General features: G+C 41.4%; 1 protein-coding gene across 1 annotated transcript in view; it reads right to left on the minus strand.

Annotated features, from left to right (window-relative positions):
• Pex1 (peroxisomal biogenesis factor 1) overlaps window positions 1-17,138 on the minus strand; it is a 125,217-nt gene that overhangs the window by 99,987 nt on the left and 8,092 nt on the right. Inside the window, exons 4-9 of the mRNA XM_017617199.1 lie at window positions 3,378-3,492; window positions 2,139-3,182; window positions 1,957-2,072; window positions 1,221-1,677; window positions 962-1,158; window positions 580-779 (exon numbers count right to left, since the gene is read on the minus strand). Coding sequence (XP_017472688.1) covers window positions 580-779; window positions 962-1,158; window positions 1,221-1,677; window positions 1,957-2,072; window positions 2,139-3,182; window positions 3,378-3,492 — 2,129 coding nt within the window. The remainder of the gene's footprint in view (window positions 1-579; window positions 780-961; window positions 1,159-1,220; window positions 1,678-1,956; window positions 2,073-2,138; window positions 3,183-3,377; window positions 3,493-17,138) is intronic.

The following is a 17,138-nucleotide window of genomic DNA, read 5'->3' on the forward strand; positions in this document are numbered from 1 at the left end:
ACAACAACAACAACAGGCTGCACGCTTCTTAGGGCTGCCGTTAGTGGAACTCGACGACAACGATTGAAATATTAACCGATGTGGGCGGGGCTGTTGTAGCCGCTACAACAACAACAAGAATTGAACCTGAAAAATATAACAATTTTTTGTTGAGCTACATACTATAGGGAACCAATAGCACGAGTCGAGCTTAGGAGAACAATCGATTTTTTACAGAGTTTGGAGACCTCTTAAGAGGAGGTAAATTTTGCGCCGTCCGTTTTGTGGACTTTAGCATTGTTAAAACTAAATATCTTTCTCTCAACTTTTTTACAAGTTGAAGAATTTGCCAAATTGCTAAATAACGAATATTCATTCGCCTTATATTTTAGAGAATAATTCGATGATGCAATGTAAATTTGGTTTGGGATAAGTACTTGTGCGTTTACTTGAACCTCATTCGCGATTAGTATAATTTCATTCCCGAATAGTTCAATTTGAAATGTGTTTGAACTAATCTGCGCTCGAGTTAAATTGAAGTGCAAATTCTATATTAATAGGTTAATAATTGAAGTAAGTTATAAAAATAATCAAAATTACCTATTGAATAAGTTACGAACGTTTTCTTCACTTTGTCCAATATATTTCGCCAGCAATTCAGGCCCCTTTACGGATATTGTGCGCAAGTTCCACGAGCTTGCAATTCTCGATACCAGGAACGATTTACCAGTACCTGGTGGTCCATATAGCAACACACCCGCCTGATTACGTAACGGCGAATACTGGAAAATGCTTGGAAACTGCGTATAAAAAGAGAATTGAGCGCGTAAATTATGCAGATTANCCTGGTGGTCCATATAGCAACACACCCGCCTGATTACGTAACGGCGAATATTGGAAAATGCTTGGAAACTGCGTATAAAAAGAGAATTGAGCGCGTAAATTATGCAGATTGCAAAAATAGAAGGGCGCTAATGTTTACCCTTGAAGGCCACATCAAAACTTCCTCCAACACCGAAACAACTGACTCTAAACCAGGCACCTCTTCGACGGACAATTCTTCGAGGTCATCGTCTTGGTTAAATTTTTGGTGATTTTCAATACCGTGCAAGCAGTACGAATTCGTATTCGCTAAGGATTCTATTAAAAGCTGATTTGTAAGGATAGGATGTGTTTTGCCTAAAAGTAGTTATATATCATGGCATATGTGTAATTGTTGTATTCATCTGAAATCAACTCACTTATTCTGTAAGCATAAAATATAGCACGCTCAACGAACTGCACTAAGTCTCCTTTGTTGTAACCTTCGGTTAAGTTTGCGAATTTTCGCAAATCTAACTTTTCGGATTCAATATGACCACACAGTTCTTGAAGTATTATTTCCCTTCCATCGCGCTCCAAACCAGGCATTTTAGTTACATTTTGGAAGAGATGTCGTCCACGCGGTGAATAAAGTCGTTTGTTTAGTGCTTGTAACGCACTCACTGTCGCAATTACTGCAATGGGATTAGTACTGGTATATTGAACAATCAATTGATGCACCGTATCGGCGATGCGGTTGTAGTATTCCCCGTCCTGTGTTGCTTGATCACCTGCAGAATGAGCCAACACATCGAGATTCTCTAACACAACAATTGAAGGTGCATTTTGCAAGCAAGTAGTGAATATGCTCCGCAAGTCTTTTTGTATCGATTCAGCCTGATAATGTACCAAAATATATAGTTTGTTTTGCAATTTGAACGCTATATATATCATTAACTTATTATAATAACCTCTTCCTTTTTTGGAAGTCGGTTAAAAAGGGCATAACTCATTACTCACTAAACACCTATTGGATTTTAAAAATAACTACTACAGCATAAAAGTAGTTAATTCTTCAATAAAAACAGCCTTAAATAGAAACAAAAATGTTAGATAGCGCCTTTGTATATTAAGGTAACGATATATATGTATGTGGTTAATATAAAAAGACCGCACCTTTCTTCCTTTGCTTCGTGAACAGTAGAATATGTCGAAAAAACAAAAATAAGGTTTCTTAACCAACTCATCCAATATCCTTTCTACCAGCACAGATTTACCGGTACCAGATGCACCTACGGTTTTCGAAATTTAATATAGCTGTAACTTTGTTCTTCAGAGGCATTTATGCCTGTACTTACCCGCTATAAGTACATTTCCTTGCCTAAGTACTGAATTCTTGGAATCCAAACACAAATCCATTTTCAACTCGCCCACTAAATTGGCAACTATTTCATTATATGCAGGCAGTTTTATTAAATCCTTAACAGTTAATGGGGATTCTATTTTCGGTTGAACTTCAACGGTCTCAGCGACCTTACGAACCAAATCGGCAGCATAGATTTTTGACTCTTTTAAAAATTGCGAATCTATAACACAGTAGCGGAAGTGTTCCGGCAAAATGCCAACAGTTACAATTAGATCCTCCTCCAAACGTACAACCTCGTCCTGATTCAGTAGCATGGATGACTTGTTTGTTTTCTCAATAACGTATCGTTTAAACGCGTTTTCAATAATCTTATAATGTGTTTTCTTTTGGGCGAATAATTCTATTTTTTCTACGAAATTAACCACTGACGCTTTTGGTTTAAGTACTACTTTCTCCATTTCTTTCAAATTCAATTTCTGCATGAGATTCAAACAAACTTGAATGCTTGTGTGCGCAGTACAGGGTAGCTCATCATCAGCCAGCACACGTACTTTTACATAGTATTCCTGTTCACTAGGTGTCTTCATGCAGTAGATGTTGTCCAACTCCAAAAATTCAGGCCAGTTACTTTTGCTCAGAAATACGTCTGAAATTTGTGAATTTGTTTGCCACTCTCCGTTTATTGCACGAAACTCAAATATATGAGTGCTTTCACGACGTAAATCCTTCTTTAAACGAATCATTTTGTCTTTACGGCTAGTTTTCGCAAGCGAGTCTGACCGTGTTAACTTTTTAATATAGCTTGCCGTTGTAGAACGAACCAGTTGTGACTCGCCGTTTGCGGCAGTTTCATTACGAATTTGAGCGGTGGTGCTGCTACGTACCAAGTGACTTGAAGTTTTACCGCTTGACTCACTGGTATCAGACGAGGTGTCATTGCTGTTGCCATTTGTCATACCTTTGTACAAGTTTGGAGCTATAACCATTTCTGTGTTGTGGTCAATTCGTCCATAGGTGACAATGGGACGCAGTCGATCTTGAAATGTTTCAGCAATTTATTTTATGGGTATGATTTGATACTCGAAAGTTGGGACTTACCTACTGTTAAGGCCACTTGCATTGACTGNTGTGTTGTGGTCAATTCGTCCATAGGTGACAATGGGACGCAGTCGATCTTTTATTTTATTAGTATGATATGGGTATGATTTGATACTCGAAAGTTTGGACTTACCTACTGTTAAGGCCACTTGCATTGACTTGTTTATCCATACTATAAGAATTTGTGTGGAATTCACAATCCGTGTTTGTTCAAGAACGCTGCTTGCGATTTTTTCACTGCTAAGCTCCTATAAAAAGTAAAGAATTTTTAAGTGCTACGCTTGTTTATAATCATCGCGTAGATAAAATAAAAAAATTTAACTAAATTAAGAAAAATAAAAAAGGAAAAAATAAATTCAACAATTTTATTGAGCTTAGAACCGATTTTTATGAAAAATTTTGTGGAAAAACAAAAATAAATGTACAAAGTTAGACGAGAGAGGCTTTGTAATCCCAAGTGCCTGTTTCATATCGCAGTGATCGCGGTTGTAGAAGTCTGATAAGATCTGGTCATCTCCGAAAAGCAGCTTTAACTTCTACATTTGTAAAATTATTGTTGATTTTCCACGACATTTTTCATAGAAAACGGCCCCAAAACTCAGTAAAATTGTTTAATATAATTGTTACGTACATTGCCATAAAATAACAAAAAAAAAACACAAATAAGGGACAAAATAAAATAAATTTATATCAATGCCGGCCACACAAATACTAGAGCGTCTGTATAAGTGTGTGTGTCAAGCGTGTGAGAAGCGAAACCATAAATTCGTGCTTACACATATGTTGTTGTTGTTGTAGCGGCTACAACAACCCCGCCCAGATCGGTTGATATCTCAGTATTTTTCGTCAAGCTCAACTAGCGGAAGCCCCAAGAAGCGTGCAGCCTCAATCGGCTCGGCCCACAGGGACAAAGGCGTTACCTGTGTCGGGTTTTCGGGCATACGAAGAGACATTTCGAGTCGTGGGATGTCTCTCCGCATGCCGGATACTCATTTGGCACATCTGCGTTTACTCTGCTCAGATATGAGTTTAACCTGCTGCAGTAGCCAGAGCGAAGTTGGCCTATCGTGGTTCTAGTCTCCCGAGGCAGATGAAGCTCCGTCTCGTCGATGTCAGGGGGTTGTGTGGCTAGAACGACATTCACAGGTCTGGAGTTTACATAACTCGAGACTGACTCCTTGTGAATTCTGCTCAGGGCCTGTCGATAAGCTGACGGATCCCGAGGTTGCTTTATGAGCATCTGGACTTCGTCCGTCAGTTCGTAAAGATGCCTTCTGACATATCTTGGCGAGGGCTCCTCTGCAAGCAAGTGTCTGTTCGGGTGTCCACGTCTGTGGCTCCCTACTAGGAATTGCTTGCAGAGCATTGTGTTGTGCTCCTTTATGGGGAGCATTATCGCCTCGCCGTGTATGTGGTGTTCTGGCGACATCAGAAGACATCCAGTCAATATCCGAAGTGCAGAGTTTTGAGTCGTCTGCAGCTTCGTCCACTGCATCCTACTAGTCCCCGGCGACCACACTGGTGCTGCGTAATTTAAAATCGGCCGGCGTATTGCCTTGTATGTTGCCAGAGACGTTTCTTTGACTTTGCCCCAAGTACTACCGGCTAGCGATTTGATGACCCTTGTTGCAGCCTTGAGCAGACTGTCGAAGGTTACTCGGAGTATTTTGAGGTTATTCACCGTCGGAATTGGTGTATAATCGGCGTGAATTCCCAGCGGTAGTCTGACCTCCTTCGTCCAGGTGGGGAACAAGTTCGCAGAGGATTTAGTTGGGAAGAGGGTTAGGCTCCTAGCAGTGAAGAAGCGAGAAAGCTCGGAGAGATACCGGTTTACTTTAGAACACAAGTCATCAATTCCATTCCCAGCCGCCATTATCGCACAATCGTCAGCATAGGAGACAATCGAGACTCCCTCTGGCGGTTGAGGGAGCTTTGAAATACAGTAGTTAAACGGCAATGGGGAAAGGACACTACCCTGTGGAANACAAGTCATCAATTCCATTCCCAGCCGCCATTATCGCACAATCGTCAGCATAGGAGACAATCGAGACTCCCTCTGGTGGTTGAGGGAGCTTTGAAATACAGTAGTTAAACGGCAATGGGGAAAGGGCACTACCCTGTGGAACCCCCTGTTTTATTTTTCTAGGTTTGCTCGATTTGTCTATAGACATTACCGACGAGTGCCGACCACTTAGATAATTCGCCGACCATTGAATAACTTGTTAAAGAAAAAACAGATTTTCAGTTGGGCAGAAGAACATCAGAAAGCTTTTATTACTTTGAAGAAGAATTTCAGCACCAGTACTATGCTACGCAGATTTTAAAGACTGATGCTTCCAATTATGCGCTAGATTTGGTCTTGTCGCAAGGGGAGATAGGAAAAGATAGAACAATAGCCTTTGCAAGTAAATCATTAAACAAACATGAACTTAATAAGCCAGTGATTGAAAAAGAACTACTCGCAATTCATTGGGCATCAACTATTTCAGACCATATCTGTGTGGCAGAAAATTTATAGTCTGCTCCGACCACAGGCCGTTAGTTAGTTTATTTACTCATAAGAACCCATCGTCAAAATTAACTAGAATTCGAACAGACTTAATGGATTATGATTTTGAGATAATCTTTAAACAAGGAAAGATGAACACAAAAGCAGATGCTCTCTCCAGGATAGTGCTAGATTCTAAGAAGTGAGCAGAAATGATTCCTACATGTAGTGTTAATGTATTAACTAGAAATATGAAAGAAAAATTAAAGAAGGGCAAAGAAGAAACAGACACGGTAGAAGTGCGTGCCCTTGTAGGTACCTCGATTTCAGGTGAGGAGATTGATCACCTCCACATTTGGAACGCGACATCGATTTCGAATTTAAGGTACGTGANCCGTCGGAATTGGTGTATAATCGGCGTGAATTCCCAGCGGTAGTCTGACCTCCTTCGTCCAGGTGGGGAACAAGTTCGCAGAGGATTTAGTTGGGAAGAGGGTTAGGCTCCTAGCAGTGAAGAAGCGAGAAAGCTCGGAGAGATACCGGTTTACTTTAGAACACAAGTCATCAATTCCATTCCCAGCCGCCATTATCGCACAATCGTCAGCATAGGAGACAATCGAGACTCCCTCTGGTGGTTGAGGGAGCTTTGAAATACAGTAGTTAAACGGCAATGGGGAAAGGGCACTACCCTGTGGAACCCCCTGTTTTATTTTTCTAGGTTTGCTCGATTTGTCTATAGACATTACCGACGAGTGCCGACCACTTAGATAATTCGCCGACCATTGAATAACTTGTTAAAGAAAAAACAGATTTTCAGTTGGGCAGAAGAACATCAGAAAGCTTTTATTACTTTGAAGAAGAATTTCAGCACCAGTACTATGCTACGCAGATTTTAAAGACTGATGCTTCCAATTATGCGCTAGATTTGGTCTTGTCGCAAGGGGAGATAGGAAAAGATAGAACAATAGCCTTTGCAAGTAAATCATTAAACAAACATGAACTTAATAAGCCAGTGATTGAAAAAGAACTACTCGCAATTCATTGGGCATCAACTATTTCAGACCATATCTGTGTGGCAGAAAATTTATAGTCTGCTCCGACCACAGGCCGTTAGTTAGTTTATTTACTCATAAGAACCCATCGTCAAAATTAACTAGAATTCGAACAGACTTAATGGATTATGATTTTGAGATAATCTTTAAACAAGGAAAGATGAACACAAAAGCAGATGCTCTCTCCAGGATAGTGCTAGATTCTAAGAAGTGAGCAGAAATGATTCCTACATGTAGTGTTAATGTATTAACTAGAAATATGAAAGAAAAATTAAAGAAGGGCAAAGAAGAAACAGACACGGTAGAAGTGCGTGCCCTTGTAGGTACCTCGATTTCAGGTGAGGAGATTGATCACCTCCACATTTGGAACGCGACATCGATTTCGAATTTAAGGTACGTGAAGAAACTCGAGTTCAGGAAGTTAGGGAAGATTGACGATAAAGTGAAGAATCCAGAAAGAAATTATAAGAATAAAAATGAAAAAAGGGCCCAAGATATGAACATTTTAGCAGAGAAAGGTGGCATAATTGTAGAATACAGCGAAAAATTNAAGAAACTCGAGTTCAGGAAGTTAGGGAAGATTGACGATAAAGTGAAGAATCCAGAAAGAAATTATAAGAATAAAAATGAAAAAAGGGCCCAAGATATGAACATTTTAGCAGAGAAAGGTGGCATAATTGTAGAATACAGCGAAAAATTACTATCAGAGTTAAAATTGATTTTGAGGAAGTTGTCATTCGAAGCGAATAAGCAAGCAATTACTAAGCTAGCGTTAGCAGAAAATAATAAGATTTTCGAAAAAATAAGCATGCATGAATTTAAGAAAGTATATAATTAGCTGCAAGAATTGAAATATGAAAAATGTCTGGCTGAGGCCATCTAATAACTATAGGTACATACTAACCCTTCAGTGTGAGTTAACCAAATTTGTTGAGGCAATTCCTTTAGAAAACAAAGAAGCAGCGACTGTAGCGAAAGCAATAGTAGGTAAATTTATATTAAAATACGGCTGTTTTAGGAAAATGAAGACAGACAAAGGCACGGAATTTACAAACGAACTCTTAAACATATGTACGTTGCTTAAAATAGAGAAAACAACCTCAACACCTTTTCTTCATGAGACTTTAGGAACTAGAAAGGAACCACAGGGTTCTCAACGACTATTTGATGACCATGCAAGGAGTAGATAATTGGGATGAAATGATTCCATATTACGTCTATAGGTATAATTCAACTCCACACACAACTACGACATATACTCCCTTTGAGTTAGTCTATGGCAAATTAAGTGCATTACCATGTGAGATAACAAAGAATAGAGAGACATTATACAATATTGATGATTATGTAAAAGAATTGAAATTGAAACTGAGATACGCGCACACTACAAGCAAAAAAAAATTTCTTACAATCAAAAATTGTGAATAGAAATAAGCAGAGCAATGTAAAAAAGGCAAAATTCCAAGTAGAAGAATTTGTATATATAAAAGTAGGAAACAAGAGAAAGTTGGAAAAACCTTTTAAAGGTCCATTCAAGATTATAGATCAAAATGGGCCAAATAGTACATTACTGATAGATAAAAAAAAGTAGAATTACATAATAATAATTTAAACAAAAAACCCTATCTACTCGTATAAATTACTTTGAATTTTAAGAAATTACAACTAATTTAGATTTTTCTTGAGGGGTAGGATGTAGTGTGCCTGACCTATATCAAACACTTGTGGCTCATATTGCTGAGTCGGCGTATTTGTTGTGACGATCGAGTGTGGATTGATGACACATGCAGAACACTCGTAATGGATTGCACTTTGGCTTAACGTGTGGCGCCACATGTGGCACACTTAACGCTTGCTATTACAAATGCAAGATCGGGTGAGAGTGATGTGGGTCAGCGTACACAACATGAGTACCAAAAGTAAATAAAGAATGAATGTAAATGAGGGGAAATAGCTTAGGGAGTAACCAAGCAATGTGATTAGTTGAATGACTGACAGGTCCAACGCTACTAGAATAGTTCTCTCACAGGGGCGGTTTCGGTTAAGGCCACGAGTTATCTGAGTGTTTATGGCGTTAAGTGCTGTGGTTGTGCTATGCACCTTACGAAACCCATGCTGATGCTTCGCTGAGGCAGGTGGTTCGTGGAATACGGGAGTAGCAAGGCCTCTAGTGTCTTCGCTACCGGGGAAAGGAGGGTTATCGGGCGATAAGAATCTCCTTTGTTGGCTGGTTTCCCCGGTTTGAGCAGTGGGACCACTCTCCCCATCTTCCATATGTCTGGAATGACGAGAGTGGCAGTAGACAAGTTGAGGACCTGAACTGCCGGCTAAAATAGATCGCGCATCGCTCCGGGTCCGACGAAGCGTGGTCACCAAAGTCTATTTCGAATCTGTCGTCACGCTTCGTCGGGTTGTACAACGACCTCACGGTTGACCAAAGCTTACTCACACCAGAGGCGAAGTTGCAGGTCCTCAAATGCTCTTCCCATTTCTTCCGCTTATGTACGTTCACAAGTTGCCGAATCTCCGAATTAAGATCCCTGATACGGGGATTTCCGGGATAGGCCTGACGAACGTTGTCACGCTCATCGGCTAGAACAGCCGCTTCAGCAGGAAAGTTCGGACGTGGATCCTTAATACGTCCTGCTGGGATTAAGCGAGCTGCAGCAGCAGTGACAACCCTGCGGAACTTACGTTCACCTATGTGGACGTCGGTTGGTATGGGTAGTGCAGCGAAGGTGTTTTCAGTAAATTCCGCGAAGCCTTTCCAGTCAGCTTTTGAAAAGTTGACACAGGCCCGGTGATCCGCGGAAGCAAATCGGCAGGTTTATCAATCGAGATGACTATGGGCAGATGGTCTGCTGCTAGGGTCAGCATAGGTCGCCATGATACGCTTTTGATCATACCAGCGCTGACAATTGTTAGATCTGGCGAGCTGCAGCAGCTGCCCATAATCCTGGTGGGTGCGCCGTCGTCCATTGTGCAGAATGTCGAATCGTCTATCTGCTCAGCCAAGTCAGTTTCCCTTCGATCGTTTGACAGGCTTGAGCAGAGTTGCCAGACGTGGGGATTTCGCCCCATTTTGGGGATTTCTGAAACAATTTGGGGATAGATTTTTTCATTTGGGGATGTGGGGATTTGATGGGGATTTTTGTTTAGTTTAAAATATCCATATTGAAATTAAAATACATATCGATGGCTGAGTGGAAGATCGACCTATGTCGGCTGCCAGTTCGAAAACGCTCTATCTCAAAAAACGTTTCAAGAACGCCCTATTTCAGAATTTTATTGAAAAACACCCTATCTCAAAATTCGGTTCAAAAACGCCCTATCTCACTTCAAAATGTATTGAAAATATGCTGATATAGGGCGTTTTTGAATCGGCAGCTGAGATAGTTCGTTTTTGAAACGAATTCTGAAATAGGGCGTTCTTGAAAAGTTTTTTGAGATAGAATGTTTTCGAACTGGCTGCCGAGATAGGTCGATCTTCCACTCAGCCATCGATATATTTTACTGCCTGCCCTTAAAAATTTCTCAAACAAAGATTTTCTTTGTCAAAGTATTATTCGTGGAAAATGCCTGTTTTAATGGCTTTCGCTGAACACACAATTTTCTCTCACTTCATTACGCCAATTTGTAAAAGGATCGCTGTGATTGGCCAGCGCACAAAAAAAAATTGACGAACTTTCAGACAGCAATGGGAATGGAACCTTGGGCCGAAGGTATGTTGTTAAAGTCTCCAGAAATCATAAAAAATAAGAAACCGCTATACGTAAATAACCAAATGATCTCATATATATGTACACATATACAACTGTGAAAATTTGTAATATAAAATTATTCAAAACTGTAATTAAAACGAAGTAACAGAAATGAGAATACATATTTTCTTTATTTCTTACTTAAGGGGATTTAAATGGGGATTTAGAAGAAAAATGGGGATTTTTTGGGGATAACTGCGGCTAGATATGGGGGTGCGCTATACAAAAATTCTGGCAACACTGGGCTTGAGTGCCAAAGATCGTGGTGCGCATTAAAGTCGCCAACTACCATACGGGTTTCACCTCTGAATAGCGCACCTATTTCAGGGTGATATCCTGCCGGGCAGCTGGTGACAGGGGGTATTTATACGTTAAATATTTCGAGCTCAACATCGCCTGACCGAATAGAGCAATACCCTGACATTCTAGGATGGTATCCCTGCGGTCGATGTCTGATTCAATAAGTCGATACTGCACGGTGTGGTGCGTGATGAACGCTAAACCTCCACCATTGTCTCGCTCGCGATCTCGACGGTGCACGTTGTATCCGGCGCAATTCAACAAGGTTGAATTGTCGTGCAACTTCGTCTCTTGAACCGCAGCTATTAATATTCCTTGCCTTCCCATAAAGACAGTTATCTCCTCGATCTTGCTCTGGACTGCGTTACAGTTAAATTTTAGCACCTTTGTGTTCCTTGGGAGACCGATTGTTATGTGGGGTGTTAAGGAGTTGTGTTGCCTGCCGGCCCCCTGCTGTACGTGCTGCAAAAGGGGGTGCTGCCTTGTGGTGGTGGTTGACGGTGTCGCGGGGGAGGTTTGCGACTGGGCAGAACAGCAGGGGCCCCCAACATAGTCACTCGTCCAATCACGCGTGTTGCGAAGTCCTGCACGGGCGGGTGGTGGTTTGCCGTGGAGGCGGTCCGATTAGCACAGCATGGGGCCACGAACGACGTGGTCCATTGCCGGTGCGTACGTAGGCCCGAGCAGTTGCCGAGGTGACTCCACCCGTCACAGGCATTGCACCTGACCGAGGTGGAGTTTGTATGCAGTCGTCTCTGGTATACGCAGCAAGTGTAAGTTTCTGGCCCTGGGTTGGAGTCAATGCCAGCCATGAGCAGAAGGGTACGTAGCAGATGTAGCCCTAGAATCGAGCAACGTTCGACGGATTTCGCCGACTTAAACGGGGTTAGATCGCCGAAACAACAGCCCTTGGTCGTGTAAAACCCGAGTCATTCCGGTACGTAGAACCATGTTGTTGTTCTTGTTGTAGCAGCATAAAAGTTCCCCAAAGAGCTTTTGGGGTGTGTTGCTGGAGTGACACCCCTTGGCAAAATATAAATCTGGGTCGTTCCGGTTACGTAGACCCGACTGTCGTGGGAATGTGAGCTTACACACATGTTGTTGTTGTTTTTGTATCAGCATACAAGTTCCCCAAAGATTTTTTGGGGAGTGTTGCTGGAGTGACAGTCCTTGATGAGATACAAATATAACTCGTTGCGGTTACGTAGACCCGACTGTCGTGGGGAAACATGGTGTTGTTGTTGTTGCGGCTACAACACCCCCGGCCAGATCGGTTAATATCTCAGTCGTTGTCGTCAAGTTCCACTAACGGCAGCCCTAAGAAGCGTGCACCCTCCATAGAATCGGTCCACAGGGAAAAAGGCGTAAGGGTTGTCGGGTTTTCCGGGCATGCGAAGAGATTTTTCGAGTCGTAAGGGGTCTCTCCGCATGCCGGACACTCATTTGGCACATCCGCGTTTAGTCTGCTCAGGTATGAGTTTAACCTGCTGCAGTAGCCAGAGAGAAGTTGGGCTATTCCGGTTTACTTTAGAACACAAGTCATCAATTCCATTCCCAGCCGCCATTATCGCACAATCGTCAGCATAGGAGACAATCGAGACTCCCTCTGGCGGTTGAGGGAGCTTTGAAATACAGTAGTTAAACGGCAATGGGGAAAGGACACTACCCTGTGGAACCCCTGTTTTATTTTTCTAGGTTTGCTCGATTTGTCTATAGACATTACCGACGAGTGCCGACCACTTAGATAATTCGCCGACCATTGAATAACTTGTTAAAGAAAAAACAGATTTGCAGTTGGGCAGAAGAACATCAGAAAGCTTTTATTACTTTGAAGAAGAATTTCAGCACCAGTACTATGCTACGCAGATTTTAAAGACTGATGCTTCCAATTATGCGCTAGATGTGGTCTTGTCGCAAGGGGAGATAGGAAAAGATAGAACAATAGCCTTTGCAAGTAAATCATTAAACAAACATGAACTTAATAAGCCAGTGATTGAAAAAGAACTACTCGCAATTCATTGGGCATCAACTATTTCAGACCATATCTGTGTGGCAGAAAATTTATAGTCTGCTCCGACCACAGGCCGTTAGTTAGTTTATTTACTCATAAGAACCCATCGTCAAAATTAACTAGAATTCGGACAGACTTAATGGATTATGATTTTGAGATAATCTTTAAACAAGGAAAGATGAACACAAAAGCAGATGCTCTCTCCAGGATAGTGCTAGATTCTAAGAAGTGAGCAGAAATGATTCCTACATGTAGTGTTAATGTATTAACTAGAAATATGAAAGAAAAATTAAAGAAGGGCAAAGAAGAAACAGACACGGTAGAAGTGCGTGCCCTTGTAGGTACCTCGATTTCAGGTGAGGAGATTGATCACCTCCACATTTGGAACGCGACATCGATTTCGAATTTAAGGTACGTGAAGAAACTCGAGTTCAGGAAGTTAGGGAAGATTGACGATAAAGTGAAGAAGAAAGAAATTATAAGAATAAAAATGAAAAAAGGGCCCAAGATATGAACATTTTAGCAGAGAAAGGTGGCATAATTGTAGAATACAGCGAAAAATTACTATCAGAGTTAAAATTGATTTTGAGGAAGTTGTCATTCGAAGCGAATAAGCAAGCAATTACTAAGCTAGCGTTAGCAGAAAATAATAAGATTTTCGAAAAAATAAGCATGCATGAATTTAAGAAAGTATATACAGTGCCGGACAAAAGTATTGGCACAGAGAATTTTTCGCAATATCTGAAAAGTTTTTTATTCTAATTTATTTTCGATAATTTTTTATAAATATATAGTTCGTCCTACACCAAAAAACATAAAAACTAAATCTCTAAATTTTGTGCAAAACTCAGAAAAATTCAATAAATTTGCATACTTATTTGCAACTTTCTATTCAGATTTTTTAGAAAAATTCTAAGTATGCAGTTTTATAGCTCAACTAATTTTAGTTTAACAAAGTGCAAGCTTGAAGGTGCTAAAAAGTCGCATTGATTTTTGGCAATTTTTTTCAGTCAGGTTCTTCCGTACAAAGTATGTTCGACAATTATTTTTTTGTATGGAGAAAATGAGCAACACCTTCTACTAAAAAAATGTCCAAAAATCAACGCAATTTTTTAGATACTTCAAACTTGCACTTTGTTATACTAAAATTAGTTGGGCTATAAAACTACATACTTAGAATTTCTCTAAAAAATCTGAATAAGAAGTTGCAAATTAGTATGCAAACTTATTGAATTTTCCTGAGTTTTGCACAAAGTTTAGAGATTTTGTTTTTATGTTTTTTGGTGAAGTACGAACTATATTTTTATTAAAATATATTGAAAATAAATTAGAATAAAAAACTTTGCATATATTGCGAAAAATTCTCTGTGCCAATACTTTTGTCCGGCACTGTAATTAGCTGCAAGAATTGAAATATGAAAAATGTCTGGCTGAGGCCATCTAATAACTATAGGTACATACTAACCCTTCAGTGTGAGTTAACCAAATTTGTTGAGGCAATTCCTTTAGAAAACAAAGAAGCAGCGACTGTAGCGAAAGCAATAGTAGGTAAATTTATATTAAAATACGGCTGTTTTAGGAAAATGAAGACAGACAAAGGCACGGAATTTACAAACGAACTCTTAAACATATGTACGTTGCTTAAAATAGAGAAAACAACCTCAACACCTTTTCTTCATGAGACTTTAGGAACTAGAAAGGAACCACAGGGTTCTCAACGACTATTTGATGACCATGCAAGGAGTAGATAATTGGGATGAAATGATTCCATATTACGTCTATAGGTATAATTCAACTCCACACACAACTACGACATATACTCCCTTTGAGTTAGTCTATGGCAAATTAAGTGCATTACCATGTGAGATAACAAAGAATAGAGAGACATTATACAATATTGATGATTATGTAAAAGAATTGAAATTGAAACTGAGATACGCGCACACTACAAGCAAAAAAAAATTTCTTACAATCAAAAATTGTGAATAGAAATAAGCAGAGCAATGTAAAAAAGGCAAAATTCCAAGTAGGAGAATTTGTATATATAAAAGTAGGAAACAAGAGAAAGTTGGAAAAACCTTTTAAAGGTCCATTCAAGATTATAGATCAAAAAGGGCCAAATAGTACATTACTGATAGATAAAAAAAAGTAGAATTACATAATAATAATTTAAACAAAAAACCCTATCTACTCGTATAAATTACTTTGAATTTTAAGAAATTACAACTAATTTAGATTTTTCTTGAGGGGTAGGATGTAGTGTGCCTGACCTATATCAAACACTTGTGGCTCATATTGCTGAGTCGGCGTATTTGTTGTGACGATCGAGTGTGGATTGATGACACATGCAGAACACTCGTAATGGATTGCACTTTGGCTTAACGTGTGGCGCCACATGTGGCACACTTAACGCTTGCTATTACAAATGCAAGATCGGGTGAGAGTGATGTGGGTCAGCGTACACAACATGAGTACCAAAAGTAAATAAAGAATGAATGTAAATGAGGGGAAATAGCTTAGGGAGTAACCAAGCAATGTGATTAGTTGAATGACTGACAGGTCCAACGCTACTAGAATAGTTCTCTCACAGGGGCGGTTTCGGTTAAGGCCACGAGTTATCTGAGTGTTTATGGCGTTAAGTGCTGTGGTTGTGCTATGCACCTTACGAAACCCATGCTGATGCTTCGCTGAGGCAGGTGGTTCGTGGAATACGGGAGTAGCAAGGCCTCTAGTGTCTTCGCTACCGGGGAAAGGAGGGTTATCGGGCGATAAGAATCTCCTTTGTTGGCTGGTTTCCCCGGTTTGAGCAGTGGGACCACTCTCCCCATCTTCCATATGTCTGGAATGACGAGAGTGGCAGTAGACAAGTTGAGGACCTGAACTGCCGGCTAAAATAGATCGCGCATCGCTCCGGGTCCGACGAAGCGTGGTCACCAAAGTCTATTTCGAATCTGTCGTCACGCTTCGTCGGGTTGTACAACGACCTCACGGTTGACCAAAGCTTACTCACACCAGAGGCGAAGTTGCAGGTCCTCAAATGCTCTTCCCATTTCTTCCGCTTATGTACGTTCACAAGTTGCCGAATCTCCGAATTAAGATCCCTGATACGGGGATTTCCGGGATAGGCCTGACGAACGTTGTCACGCTCATCGGCTAGAACAGCCGCTTCAGCAGGAAAGTTCGGACGTGGATCCTTAATACGTCCTGCTGGGATTAAGCGAGCTGCAGCAGCAGTGACAACCCTGCGGAACTTACGTTCACCTATGTGGACGTCGGTTGGTATGGGTAGTGCAGCGAAGGTGTTTTCAGTAAATTCCGCGAAGCCTTTCCAGTCAGCTTTTGAAAAGTTGACACAGGCCCGGTGATCCGCGGAAGCAAATCGGCAGGTTTATCAATCGAGATGACTATGGGCAGATGGTCTGCTGCTAGAGTCAGCATAGGTCGCCAAGATACGCTTTTGATCATACCAGCGCTGACAATTGTTAGATCTGGCGAGCTGCAGCAGCTGCCCATAATCCTGGTGGGTGCGCCGTCGTCCATTGTGCAGAATGTCGAATCGTCTATCTGCTCAGCCAAGTCAGTTTCCCTTCGATCGTTTGACAGGCTTGAGCAGAGTTGCCAGACGTGGGGATTTCGCCCGAGGTTGCTTAATGAACCTCTGGACTTCGTCCGTCAGTTCATATAGATGCCTCCTGACGTGCCTAGGCGAGGGCTCCTCTGCAAGCAGCTGTCTGCTTGGGTGGCCACTTCTGTGGCTCCCGATCAGGAACTGCTTGCAGAGCATTATATTATGCTCCTTTACCGGGAGCATTTGCGCCTCGCCGTGCAGGTGGTGTTCAGGCGACATCAAGAGGCATCCCGTCGCTGTCCTGAGTGCGGTGTTTTGTACAGTCTGTAGCTTCGTCCACTGCGTCCTACTAGTCCCTGGCGACCACACTGGCGCTGCGTAGTTCAAAACCGGCCGGCCTATTGCCTTGTATGTTGCCAGCAACGTTTCTTTGTCTTTGCCCCAAGTACTGCCGGCTAGCGACTTGAGGACCTTGTTGCGGCTCTGTACTTTATTGACAATAGCGGTTGAGTGCGCAGAGAAGGAGAGCAGGCTGTCGAATGTTACTCCGAGTATTTTGGGGTTATTCACCGTCGGAATTGGTGTGTCATCGACGTGAATCCCCAGCGGTAGCCTGACCTCCTTCGTCCAGGGGGTGAACAAGGTCGCAGAGGATTTCGTAAGGCAGAGAGCTAGACACTTTGCAGTGAAGAAGCGAGAAAGTTCGGAGAGATA

The sequence above is a fragment of the Rhagoletis zephyria genome, unplaced genomic scaffold (genome assembly GCF_001687245.7).
Source record: "Rhagoletis zephyria isolate East Lansing unplaced genomic scaffold, Rhagoletis_zephyria_1.1 Rzeph_scaffold_01355, whole genome shotgun sequence".
Lineage (NCBI taxonomy): Eukaryota > Metazoa > Arthropoda > Insecta > Diptera > Tephritidae > Rhagoletis > Rhagoletis zephyria.